At 37.0% G+C, this 12,636-nt stretch overlaps 1 protein-coding gene across 1 annotated transcript in view; it reads right to left on the bottom strand.

The window, feature by feature from the left end:
* The window catches only part of LOC140167730 (uncharacterized), a 59,548-nt gene that overhangs the window by 19,975 nt on the left and 26,937 nt on the right, over nt 1–12,636 (bottom strand). The window contains exons 2-3 of the mRNA XM_072191025.1: nt 6,268–6,411; nt 3,975–4,157 (exon numbers count right to left, since the gene is read on the bottom strand). Of these exons, the coding sequence (XP_072047126.1) occupies nt 3,975–4,157; nt 6,268–6,411 (327 nt within the window). The remainder of the gene's footprint in view (nt 1–3,974; nt 4,158–6,267; nt 6,412–12,636) is intronic.

Raw genomic sequence — 12,636 nt, 5'->3', positions numbered from 1 at the left:
TGCTAAAGTATCACTCCCTCTTCTTATCTCCCTTCCCTTCTCCATCCCCTCATACTTTTTGTCCCTCTTTCTCTCTTCCTCCAGCCCCCTCTCATTCTTCATGTCCCCTCCTCCACCTCTTCCTCCCTCATAGCTCTCATCCCCTCCCAAGACCTCTCTCAAAAGAGCTGCCCCCCCCCCTTCAGTACGCCACTGTTTATGACATTCTCCTTCTTAAAATAAAATAAAATGTCAATTTGTGAAACAACTTTTATATAGGCCTATACCGGTATACTTATTATGTTACATGTATACGTAGCTATTACCATTATACAGTAATAGACATGCAGACATGGCAGCTTTGATATGTAATCATTCAGCAAGCGCATTCAATTTATTTAAATGAAGCACCTACAGTCATTGGGGTGACAACGAACTACATCAGCGGCTAATGTGTGCCTTTTCAGCTTACGGCTACTCAATTACACCCTTGAGTGGTAAGACAACAAAAGGTACTTTTCGTTATAGTAAGCGCTTTCACGCGACTTTCGTTTGATCACTTTTTGACATTAGTCTGCTAGGTAAAGCGTTAACACACTGTCGGGTCAGCTTACCGATTTAATGGTGGAAGCCCTTTGTCCCAAACAAAAGGTACCTTTCGATGAATAGCTTGTCAGATTTCAAATCGGCACAAGTGTACAATGCGTTACATAATCTATTGCCTCTCCATTCTTAATAGCTCCATGGTTTGCAAGATGTTTAACAGTGTACGATTTACACTCGATTGACCCTCATAGAATTACACACATCTGTCACGGTTTACTGCTTAATAGATGAATAAACTAATAACATATATTGCTTTTCAATGCCTGTAAATTGTAAAGATTCTCTGGCGATGGGGGTGCTCAAATATACGGTCTTGATCAATCTGTATTCCGAGATTCCAGATTTTATGTAGACTACCAAATGTAGAAAATAACGAAATGCCGCTGAATATTCATGAATTTCATGTACAGAGATCGTGTTTGTCATAATTATATTCTTTGAAACGTAAACACTGGCGGCGCACATGAAGCTTGAACATAAGTGTGCAGCATCGCTGATTACAACAACCTTCTCGACCGCAAGATTAACAGCAGATGGGCGGTCTGATAATCGTACAACCACCAATGAAAACAGCGTTTTTCGTCAGTGCATTGACTGAGTCATTTACATACAAACATTAATGAGCTAAACAGTTTGTAAAAACGGTCGCCTTTGCCTCTCCAATCGCGGTTTGTATAAAAACATTAAGATACAACTGACAGTGCCAATGGCTCTAAGTGATCGCTTCGTTTGCCAATGGAGCGAAATATAAATAAATGATCAGTTCAGAAATTTAGTTGATTTTATTGGCCGTATAATATGGCCATAGTTTATTGAGACAGTCTTGAACAAGACTAGTGCGCGCAGTCGGTAAGGCACTGGGCTATTAATCTAGAGATCCCTTGTTCGAATCACTGCCAATCTTTTATTTTTTTTAATTTCATTGCCATCGGAAGGGAAATTGTAGAACAAAACGCAAAGCACAGAAACTAAACTCCTAAAAAGAGTTTGAAAACTTTCAAAAACGGCTGTATATCAGTGAAACCATTGTTTTTTCCTGTCAACAATGACACCTCATTTGTGACGATAACTTATTCCACGGCTGAGTAACTTTCTTTAAAAGACAGAGATGTTAAAGAAGCATTATTTATAATTGCATAATAAGTGTTTTTCCTGTGTCGGCATGCACTCATATGAGTTTATTTCTTTTGTTTAATGCTGATAAGTCCGGTCTAATTATGATAAAATAGTTTTCCTCTATACATAGGTTGCAAAGTTTACGAGATGTGGAGTAGGCCTTAGCTCTATTAGCACTTTCCATTTAATTGAATATGGTACATCTTTTAATTTCCATACATATTCGCTTAGAGTTGTGGCATACCTGTTCTCACTGTTTCTAAAGCTTGATATATGGCCGTTAAAGCGCGTTTTAAATGTATTTTCGGTCAGTCCAACGTAGGTCTCGTCTTGGTCTGTGTCTTGCCTTGTGATTGTAGCTTGGTAAATACCACATGAAGTGAGACATTTCTTTTCTAAAGGACAATTGTTGTCATCTCTACAGGTGCGGGGGTTGACATCAGTTTTTGGATAACATTTTCTTAATACAGATCTGTTGTGCGAAGATATTACTTGATTGATGTCTGGCATACATCAGCTGTAACTGAGTTTAACAATGCTTCTATTTATTAATTTGTGCAGTTGGTGAGCGGGGGGGGGGGGTAAACCAGGTGATGCGACGTGTACGAAAGTTGCTTCCATTATTCCTTGTGTTTGAATTGAATTTGAGTTCATGGTCATATCCACTTTTGTTGAGTGCTTCTTGGTATACAGGCGTGGCATTCTTGAAAGTGGTTTCAGAGGAAGATATTTTTTAAAGTCTTTTGTTTATACTCTCCGGTATATTCCGGATAATGGATGGGGATGGTTGCTCTTTGTTGACATGAATTGGGTTATCGTTTGGTTTCATGAATGGCTAATATGATCCGGTGGACAGGTTCATTGTGATGTCGAGGAAACTGATAGATGTCTAGTTGGCTTCAATTGTGATGCGTAGATTATTTGCAAAGATTTTACATATCTTTTTCTTGATGAGTTCGATATGTCGAGCCGTTTTGTTATGACAAATGGCTAGGCCGTCGTCTCTGTATAGGGGATATATTGATGCCAAGATCATGCAGTTGTGATAAGAGATAAAGTCCACCTAACTCGCATGTCTCTGCACCGTCGAAGCTACCCATGGTCACATGAAAGATGATGAAAAACATATCATCCACCACGCAAAGAAATCGTCTCTGTACAATAAAGGCACATCATGGACCAAACGCAGTAATACAAATTTTGATGTGACCATGGGTAGCTTCGACGGTGCAGAGACATGCGAGTTACGGCTGTATGCCAAAGATCTGTATTAAGGGTGGTCTTAACCCTGGAATTATGGAAACTTTCGGTCCTCATAACTGCTAAATTATTAGTCTAAAGAATATAAAAGTATACATTTTTAGAATGGAAATGACTTGATGAATTCATCTGTGAGGACCAATTTGGGCCAAAATGCTCATTTTTGGAAAAAATCCCAAAAAACGGGTTTTTTGGGATTTTTTTTATTAATTTTTAAAAACTAGATAAAATATCTAGGGACCGTTTTTTCATTTTTTTGAATTTTGACCAACTTCACCAAAAATATTTGACATTTGGGCGAAAATCGGGCTTTTTTATGATTTTATTGAAAATTTTGCATTTTTTGACCATTTTTGGTGCAAATTTCTCAAAGTTGGTCAAAATTCAAAAAAATAAAAAAACAGTCCCTAGATATTTTTATCTAGTTTTTAAAAATTAATAAAAAAAATTTTTTTGCCAAACAATTTTTTTGTTACGTTGCACGAAAAATTTGGGCCAAAAACCTGTTTTTGGAATTTTCTCCAAAATTAGCATTTTGGCCCAAATTGGACCTCACAGATGAATTCAGCAAGTCATTTCCAGTCTAAAAATGTATACTTTTATATTCTTTAGACTAATAATTTAGCAGTTATGAAGCCCGAAAGTTTCCATAATTCCAGGGTTAAGACCACCCTTAAGAATATGCGATCCAAAGACTTATGTCAACCCCCGCACCTGAAACTGTAGAGATGACAACAATTGTCCTTTAGATTGCCCTTCACATACTGACGCATCATTGTTATAGCCATTTAAAAGCTAATATTTCAATTATAACTAGTCAAAGTAAAGGGTGTTTTGAACACTTCATACATTTTTAAATTAAAACTAAAAATGTGGGCAAAACACAACAACACACTCCTATTATGAATCGGGTTTTTTTTTTTCAAACTCGTTTTTCTGCGAAATGTTCTTTACAGTTTCCCTTAAGATACGTCACCATGTAATGGAACCGAGGATTTGTTTACGATACTCACAATACGGGTTGCATGTAACACTAGCTGATTGGCAAATACTTCCGGGTGGCATCCATACATTCCCATCACACTCAGTTAGTCGTTTTTCGCTGCCTCTACACGACAAATTATTTAGCCATACAGGTATTGCAGCATTCGCTGGCTGAGTTGGCCTATTTGATGGAAACCGAGCCCCATTGTAATCTAATGATGTTAGAAGTTAAATCAAGTTAAACCATAAGTTTTAGTTCTAGTTGCGGAAGCACCGAGCAATAAGTAAAGCTACTCTTACTTTGGAACTTCACAATAGTGCTATATATAAGTGCCCACAAAAAATCCACCATATCTATAGGCTCTAGAAGGGAGCACGTGTACATCGCTCTTCTAGAAATTTACTTTACATTTTTATGTTATATATGCCAAGACCTTCCAAAAAATTTGGATAAGAAATTCAGATCAAGTGCAATTGAAAATGGAGTCCAAAATGTCCGCCAAATAGGAGTTTTCCATTAAAACGCACTACAGTAAGCAAAAAAATTAAGGTACCAGTGACGTTCACCCCCTGTATATCCTAAACAAAGGCTGATATGTAATAATAGGAACCAACAGCCAATAGCTGCATCTTTTAGCTCGAATTTAAGACCTCATTCGTTGACATTGTTTAATTTTTTATTTCGTATCTTCATCAGGTTTTGGACTATCGCTTCTTTAATTCTCAACCAATTTAAACAAATAATGTCTTAAATCAGAGCTAGAGAGTACAGGCATCAGCTGCTTGTTTTAATTTTGACACATTCGTCTTTATCTAGGATATACAGGGGTGAACACAACTGGTACCGTAATTTTTTGGCTTACTGTATAGCAACATACAAATGATCTAATAATGAAAAAATATCAACGCATTTAATGTTTATAATCAACAGAAATAAATATATGCCCATTTCGCATCGTTTCAACTCAAGATGGCGTCCAAAATGGCCGCCAGAATAGCCTATTTCCATTGAAATAAACTTTAGTAACATGAGAATGAAATAATAATAAAATATGGAAACGTTTCTAATCAAAAGAAATGAATTTGCACAAAATTAGTTTCATTTGTATCTTTCCAATTCAAGATGGAATACAAAATGGTCGCAAAAATATGCTATTTTCAGTTTACTGTCTAAGTAAATACAATAGCTTTATAATGAATATAATTCATAAGTCCCCCCGAGCCTGTAGTTCCCCAACACGGCATATGTATTTGTTTTGTTTTTGTTTTGTTTTTGTTTTTCCTTTAACTTGGTATACATGATACTCGGTGTGTTGAAACCACAATTAACCACCTGTTCTTCTTAAGGCTCAGGGATCAATACAACAAAGGCTAAAAGATACATAAAATCAAATACACAAATTAAAATCGCAAATTCAGATAAATACAATCCTTACAATATAAAACAAATATAATGTTTACAACAGCGCGTTTAAAATACTACATACATAAAACAATCAAATATTGGAGAACCAATACGCATTATAACTACTTCAAAAGTAAACGTCACATTTGTTACCATTGTGTTATTATTTTTTTTTTGAGAAAAAATACAAAATAGTCACACATTTATCAAGGGGTGTAGTTCCATCTTAACATACATATGAATAAGTCTGGCCGTAATGTTCGAAAGTTGACGCCTACGGACTTCTAAAATTAGCTCTTTTAAAATAAAACCATTGACACAGAATGCAATGATGCGTCACGTTATAAATTGTTCCAGATGGGGAAAAACATAAGGCTACATAAACCTTTTTGCATTTTTACATTTTGTAAAATATTTGTTCAATGTATTTCAGAAAACGTTTGGGGGAACTTATAAGTAGTAAATCCTACTTTATATAACGGTATATTATTACGTTTAATATATACAATAATGGGGGGGGGGTGGTGCAACATCACCACCAAAACCCCCACCCCCACAGACCATCACTACCACCACCAACCCCTGTTGTTTCTACATGTTTAGCACTTCAGTGGGACTTGGTAACATTTGGCTATCGAACTTTACCTACTTTTAATGCCTACATTTGCTGTTTTTGTCCCCCTCCGTCTGCGTACCATCTAGTCTGTGTTTTATTTATTTCCCCACGGCAAGTTGGTGTACCTCGCTCTTTTTCTTTCCAGTTAAACTTGGAGATATTACCGTATGATGTGATAAACTGGGCCAAGTCGAAAATACTGTAACAAATTACTTTTCTTACAACCAAGAGCATGTAATAAGTTAGTTAGAAAAAACATACGATGACTTACGTTACGTAATATATCCAGTGTTGATCTTACCTAATTGTTTGCATACTACGTGAGCATTTTTATGTGTCCATCCTGTATCACAAACTCGCCCCCAAGTGCCACCGTTATATATTTCAATGTATCCACTAGCATCACTGTCACCTCTTCGCAACCTAATATCTCCATCATTTTGACCTTAATATGAAGTAGAAATATGATTTGTCAAAGTATATTCATGCTATTGTACTACTGGTATCTTCTTAGATTTAACGAAAGCGTTGGATATCATTGATCTCCCGATACGTCTTATTAAATTATACAATTGTGACACGATCAAGGGAAATGAGTCTGATGTCGATAATATTGATTTTGAGATATTGGCAAAGGAGGTGTCAAAATTCTTTTGTTTTATAATGTTTTCAGCGATTGATAAATTGACGTAACTTTGCAAAGAAAAGTTATATCAACATGGGGTTTTCAGTTTCTGACAGCTCTTTATGTCCTCTTTAGAAATATAAGTAAACCCATTTTCGACTAGGTTCGACATGTGACTCATTCCCCTTGATCATGTCACAATTATGGCTTTAGAGGTGTGTGCTATGACTGGTTCAAAGACAGTCAACAGTTTGTAATTTACAATGGTGTTTCATCAGAGAGCAAAAATATCACTTGTGGTGTGCCCCAAAGGTCAATACTTGGGCCACTGCTCTTTAACTTGTATGTTTATGATATCCATCATGTTACAAATTTTCTCGATGTATACCCTTTGCAGAAGACATCACTTTGTTTTTCTCGCACATTCAACTTGAGGAGGTAGAAATAGTTATGAATAAAGAGCTTACTCATGTAGACATATGTTTAAAGTTAACAAACTATCCGTAAACGCATACAAAACCCAAAAACTACAGGGTGTCCCAAAAAAAGAGGCCCCTCATTGTGCCCTCTTTTTCCCCTATTTCTGACAAGTGTATTAAATATATTTTGGTATGTAAAGAAACCTTTAATCGTTAGAACCAAAATAATTATTTCAATCGACTCACAACTTTTGAAGATGTGCCCTTTTGTACCCGTTTTTCACTCTGTCCACGGATAGTAAACAGAGTGGTTGGGATCGCTCATGCTGTGGAGTGGCCTGCACGATCACCAGACCTCACACCACTTGATTTTTTTTCCTTTGTGGGAAAATTCAAGTATCCCGCGCACGAGGATGGTACGGAACGCAATTGATGCAATGAGGACAAGAGCTGAAACCTGTATTCGCCAAGGAGGCAACCAGGCGGAGGGCAGAGCAGCACAGTAAACTCACTTCAGAAGAACCAAAGACAAACCAAACAGCCTTTTAGGTCTACCTTTTATCCTAAATAGAGAAATGACTATATGTTGTAAATAAAAAGAAAGCAAGAAACAATAAAGTAAGAAAGTAAGAAAGTAAGAAACATAATAAAACAAAAAGGCATAAATAAGCAAGAAAAAATAAGTAATGGCAAGAAAAGCAAAAGAAGTCCCATTCGGCATCCATTTTAGCCACAAATTAATGACACTATTAACAAAATCCATTGCCCATAAACCCACCGGTAAAGCACATTCCATAAATAAAGTTATTTCATAAAGTTATCATTGAGGAATGTTTGATATTCATGCATGGTATGTGTACTCCTTTTCAATCTTTGAAGTAGCTAAACCTTGTCCGTGGACAAAGTGAAGAACGGGTACATTTCTTTAAAAAGAGCATATCTGCAAAAGTTGTGAGCCGATTGATATAATTGTTTTGGTTTATTAAAGCTAATGACTCAAGGTTTCTTTACATACCAAAATATATTTGATCACATTTTCAGAAAGAGGAGAAAAAGAGGGCGCAATGAGGGGCCTCTTTTTTTGGGCCACCCTGTACATGTTACTTGGCCGCGGTAAGAATACACGCTCAAACTACACTTTACACCTATGTATTGACTAAACTGAAAGTGAAGACACTACTCTTGATAGAGTCACCAGCACAAGAAATTTTAATTGGAACACTTTGGGTTGGTAAACTGTTTTTCTTTCTTATTGATTATTTTAAGTTTCCCGAGCAATCGTTCCCCATTGTGTTTTTGTGCAGGATACGTAGCCCCATTACCTACGTTAATATAATTTGTATATTAAGTTAAAGTGATTTTTCCCAGAAAAAAATAATGTTACTAGAGAGATTACGATGAGGCTTTCACTGTCATACGGTTTACGTATTGCGATGGAACGTCATAGTGCCGCTCGCATCCAAACTAGTCACCTACAGTGCCAGCTTGTGTCGGTCCTAATGCTCGTCGTTCCTGGTATGCTCATGATAGCAGCATACAGTCTGGCCGGAGACTACATCCAGAACACAACTGCAATAAGCTCATGGTTGTGCTATGCTGAGACAAATATATCTAAAGAGATAGGAAGCACCCATCAATCGCCTTGGATGCATCAAACCAGAAAAATATGCAAATACGACTGGCTGTATCTATTGCGCCAAACATTCAGTCCAGACAAGATTAGCGATATTTGAGTTATGCGGACTATCATAGTTATTGGAAAATGAGTATTGTTCACACGTATATGCTATTTGTCTAAATAACATAAACTATGGGCGGCCACATGGGTCAAAAAGGGTCTAAAACTAAGAAAGGGGTGTAAAATCCAAAAAGGGGTCTAAGACTCAGAAAGGGGTCTAAATGCAGAAAGGGGTGTAAAATCCAAAAAGTAGTCTAAAACGCAGAAAGGGGTCTATACACATCAGAAAGGGGTCTAAAACTCAGAAAGGGGTGTTAATTCAAAAGGGGTCTAAAACTCAGAAAGGGTTGTAAACACAGAAAGGGATGTAAACTAAGAAAAGGGGTCTATAACTCGGAGAGGGGGGCTAAAAACAGAAAGGGGTCTAAACACAGAAAGGGGTGTAAAATAAGAAAAGGGTCTAAAACACAGAAAGGGGTCTAAACACAGAAAGGGATGTAAACTAAGAAAAGGGGTCTATAACTCAGAAAGGGGTCTAAACACAGAAAGGATGTAAAATAAGAAAAGGGGTCTATAACTCAGAAAGGGGTCTAAACACAGAAAGGGATGTAAAATAAGAAAAGGGGTCTATAACTCAGAAAGGGGTCTAAACACAGAAAGGGATGTAAAATAAGAAAAGGGGTCTACAACTCAGAAAGGGGTCTAAACACAGAAAGGGATGTAAACTAAGAAAAGGGGTCTATAACTCGGAGAGGGGGCTAAAAACAGACAGGGATCTAAACACAGAAAGGGGTGTAAAATAAGAAAATGTGTCTAAAACTCAGAAAGGGGTTTAAACACAGAAAGGGATGTAAACTAAGAAAAGGGGTTTATAACTCAGAAAGGGGTCTAAACACAGAAAGGATGTAAAATAAGAAAAGGGGTTTATAACTCAGAAAGGGGTCTAAACACAGAAAGGGATGTAAAATAAGAAAAGGGGTCTATAACTCAGAAAGGGGTCTAAACACAGAAAGGATGTAAAATAAGAAAAGGGGTCTAAAACTTTAAAAGGGGTCTAAACACAGAAAGGGATGTAAAATAAGAAAAGGGGTCTATAACTCGGAGAGGGGGCTAAAAACAGAATGGGATCTAAACACAGAAAGGGGTGTACAATAAGAAAAGGGGTCTAAAATTCAGAAAGGGGTCTAAACACAGAAAGGGATGTAAACTAAGAAAAGGGTCTATAACTCAGAAAGGGGTCTAAACACAGAAAGGATGTAAAATAAGAAAAGGGGTCTATAACTCAGAAAGGGGTCTAAACACAGAAAGGGATGTAAAATAAGAAAAGGGGCACAGAAAGGGGTCTAAACACAGAAAGGATGTAAAATAAGAAAAGGGGTCTAAAACTAAAAGAAACACAGAAAGGGATGTAAAATAAGAAAAGGGGTCTATAACTCAGAAAGGGGGCTAAAAACAGAAAGGGATGTAAAAGAAGAAAAGGGGTCTAAAACTTAGAAAGGGGTCTAAACACAGAAAGGAAAAAAAACTAGGAACGGTGAAACTTGTAAACAAGGTATCTAATCGGAGTATAGTATTATAAAAACGGAAAGGTTAAAAATGAAAACAGGGTGTCTAATCAGAGTATTAAAAACTCGGAACGGTGAAAAATGAAAACAGGGTGTCTAATCGGAGTATTAAAAACTCGGAACGGTGAAAAATGAAAACAGGTGTATCTAATCGGAGTATTAAAAACTCAGAACGGTGAAAAATGAAAACAGGGGTATCTCTTCGGAGTAAAGAAACTTGAATCTGTGAAAAAGCTAAACAGTGGTTTACTCTTCGGAGTATTAAAAATTCGGGAACTGTGAAAAATGGAAACATGTACAATACGGAAACGTTTATGCAAATTTTCCTGCTCGCTGCGCCCGCAACATGTATCATTTTTAGACCATTAAGGTTTGTAAATTGAGATCCCAAAAATTTGGCATGAGCAAGGTGAGAGGGGGAAAGAATTTTGGCAGGCTGAGAGTGGCATATAGTCTCCTCCTCCGCCGGTAATAATGGAGTGAGTAGGATCAAACCGGCCGCGGTGGAGACTATGAATTATTTTGCTGTCTACTGTAGATAGCCGATAACTTCGAGCGAAATAAACACTGAATAAAAAATAACACACACAAAAAGAAACTTACCCGTATCGTGAGATAGGCCTATAATACTATGCTCTCGAAATAAATGCTCTTGAGATCAATATAGGCCCTGCACCTTTTTCTAAATGGTAAACGATCCTTTATGAGAAATTTAGCTAAAATAGAAACAAAATTTACAGGGTCGTCGTGAATCATGATCCTTGCAGTAGAGGGGTGACCGTGACCGTATTTGCCGGAATGTCAAATTTGACACCCATTGTTAGTGCAAGGGGTGAATGTGAAATATTTTAATAAAGCATCACAAAAGGAACCCATTAATTTTTGGAGGCAACTTATTGTTTTTAGCTCAAAAACATCGACATTTTTTGCTTAAAATTGTTTCCCCATAAATTTTTACAAACGTGTATATTTTTTTTCATGTTCGATCACCCGTTCCATTAAAAAAGCTCACCCATTAATTTAGTCCAATATTGATCAGTCCTTACACCAGTTACCATGAATTGAAAACAAACACATATATTACATTTTAATTTGGTAATTGTCACTTTATTTTTCTAGTCACCAGTCACCACGAAAACAAACACATATTATGTAAATTTGTATTCTTATTCACTGTATTTTTATTTTTCTAACACATGATTGACATGGTGCCAAAACACACACAAAGTATTCCAACATGTGGTCAGCAATCAGCATATGATTCAAACCAAAAATACACCAAAGTTGAATGTAACAGTATAACACCTAAAACAAGTGAACATTTATTTGTTACCAATTTTACTGGCAGTGTATTATTCTGAAGATCAGGGACGTAGCCCATGGACTTCGTCCACCCGCTTTCTGCGCCCCAGTTGAATATGCATGCTTAACATTAAAAGGTGTTTTTGTCTTTCAATGTTTTTTGTTGATTTAGGACAGTTGAATATGCATGCTTAACATTAAAAGGTGTTTTTGTCTTTCAATGTTTTTGTTGATTTAGGACAGGGGTGTCTATTCTTCCAGAAAATATTCCTACACACTACCGCGGTGTGTCACAGCCTCACAGGAATCAAAATGGACCCAAAATGGAAAATGTTATGCTGATTGCTATCTATCAGGGGTGTGAGAGGCCACAGACCAAACACGAGGAAAAAGGAAAATCACTAAAAACAGCGTAAAATCAGGGTAAAAACGCCAAATATGGGCTGAAAATAAAAGAAAATTTTGGCAACGAAAAAAGAGGAAATCAGCTGAAAAGAGGAAATCTCACATCCCTGATCTATGTGTAGTTTTCTGTATTTTTCTTGTTCCCTCCCTTCCCTGACTGAATATGTGAGTATTATTTTGTCAGCCCCAGAAACTCTTTATCAGTGGCGTAGATGGGGTTGGAAAATAAAATACGTTGGTGCACTTTTTTCGTTTAAAGCACGAATTCGTGCCCCAGTAGGGGGGGCATCAACATGGGGGATGATTGTATGGGCCATCCCCCTGGCAAAATATTTATCCCCCCACCCGGATCTACGCCCATCAACTGTTAGGTGTTGTACGTTAATTGTTCTGATTCTGTTTTCCCTTTAAACATAAAATCCTTCCTTAGATGGTACAGTCTGGACACTGAATACAGTAATTGCATCTAAGGAGTAACGGTTTAAAGGGGAGACAGACTCAGACTGTCAAACACCTCCAGGCTCTTATTTTCAGAACTGTGATTTATTATTTTCAGGATGTGTGAGAGTTCAGTTTTTTTGGTTTTGATTTTCAACTTTTTTGTACCTGGTACACTAACTTGCTCATACAAAAGTATAGGATCTTCCCAAATTACAGATTTTTGCTGGCTGATTTC

This window comes from Amphiura filiformis, chromosome 13 (assembly GCF_039555335.1).
Source record: "Amphiura filiformis chromosome 13, Afil_fr2py, whole genome shotgun sequence".
NCBI lineage: Eukaryota > Metazoa > Echinodermata > Ophiuroidea > Amphilepidida > Amphiuridae > Amphiura > Amphiura filiformis.
The sequence above is the reverse complement of the archived record's forward strand: the minus strand, read 5'-3'. Positions and strand labels throughout refer to the sequence as shown.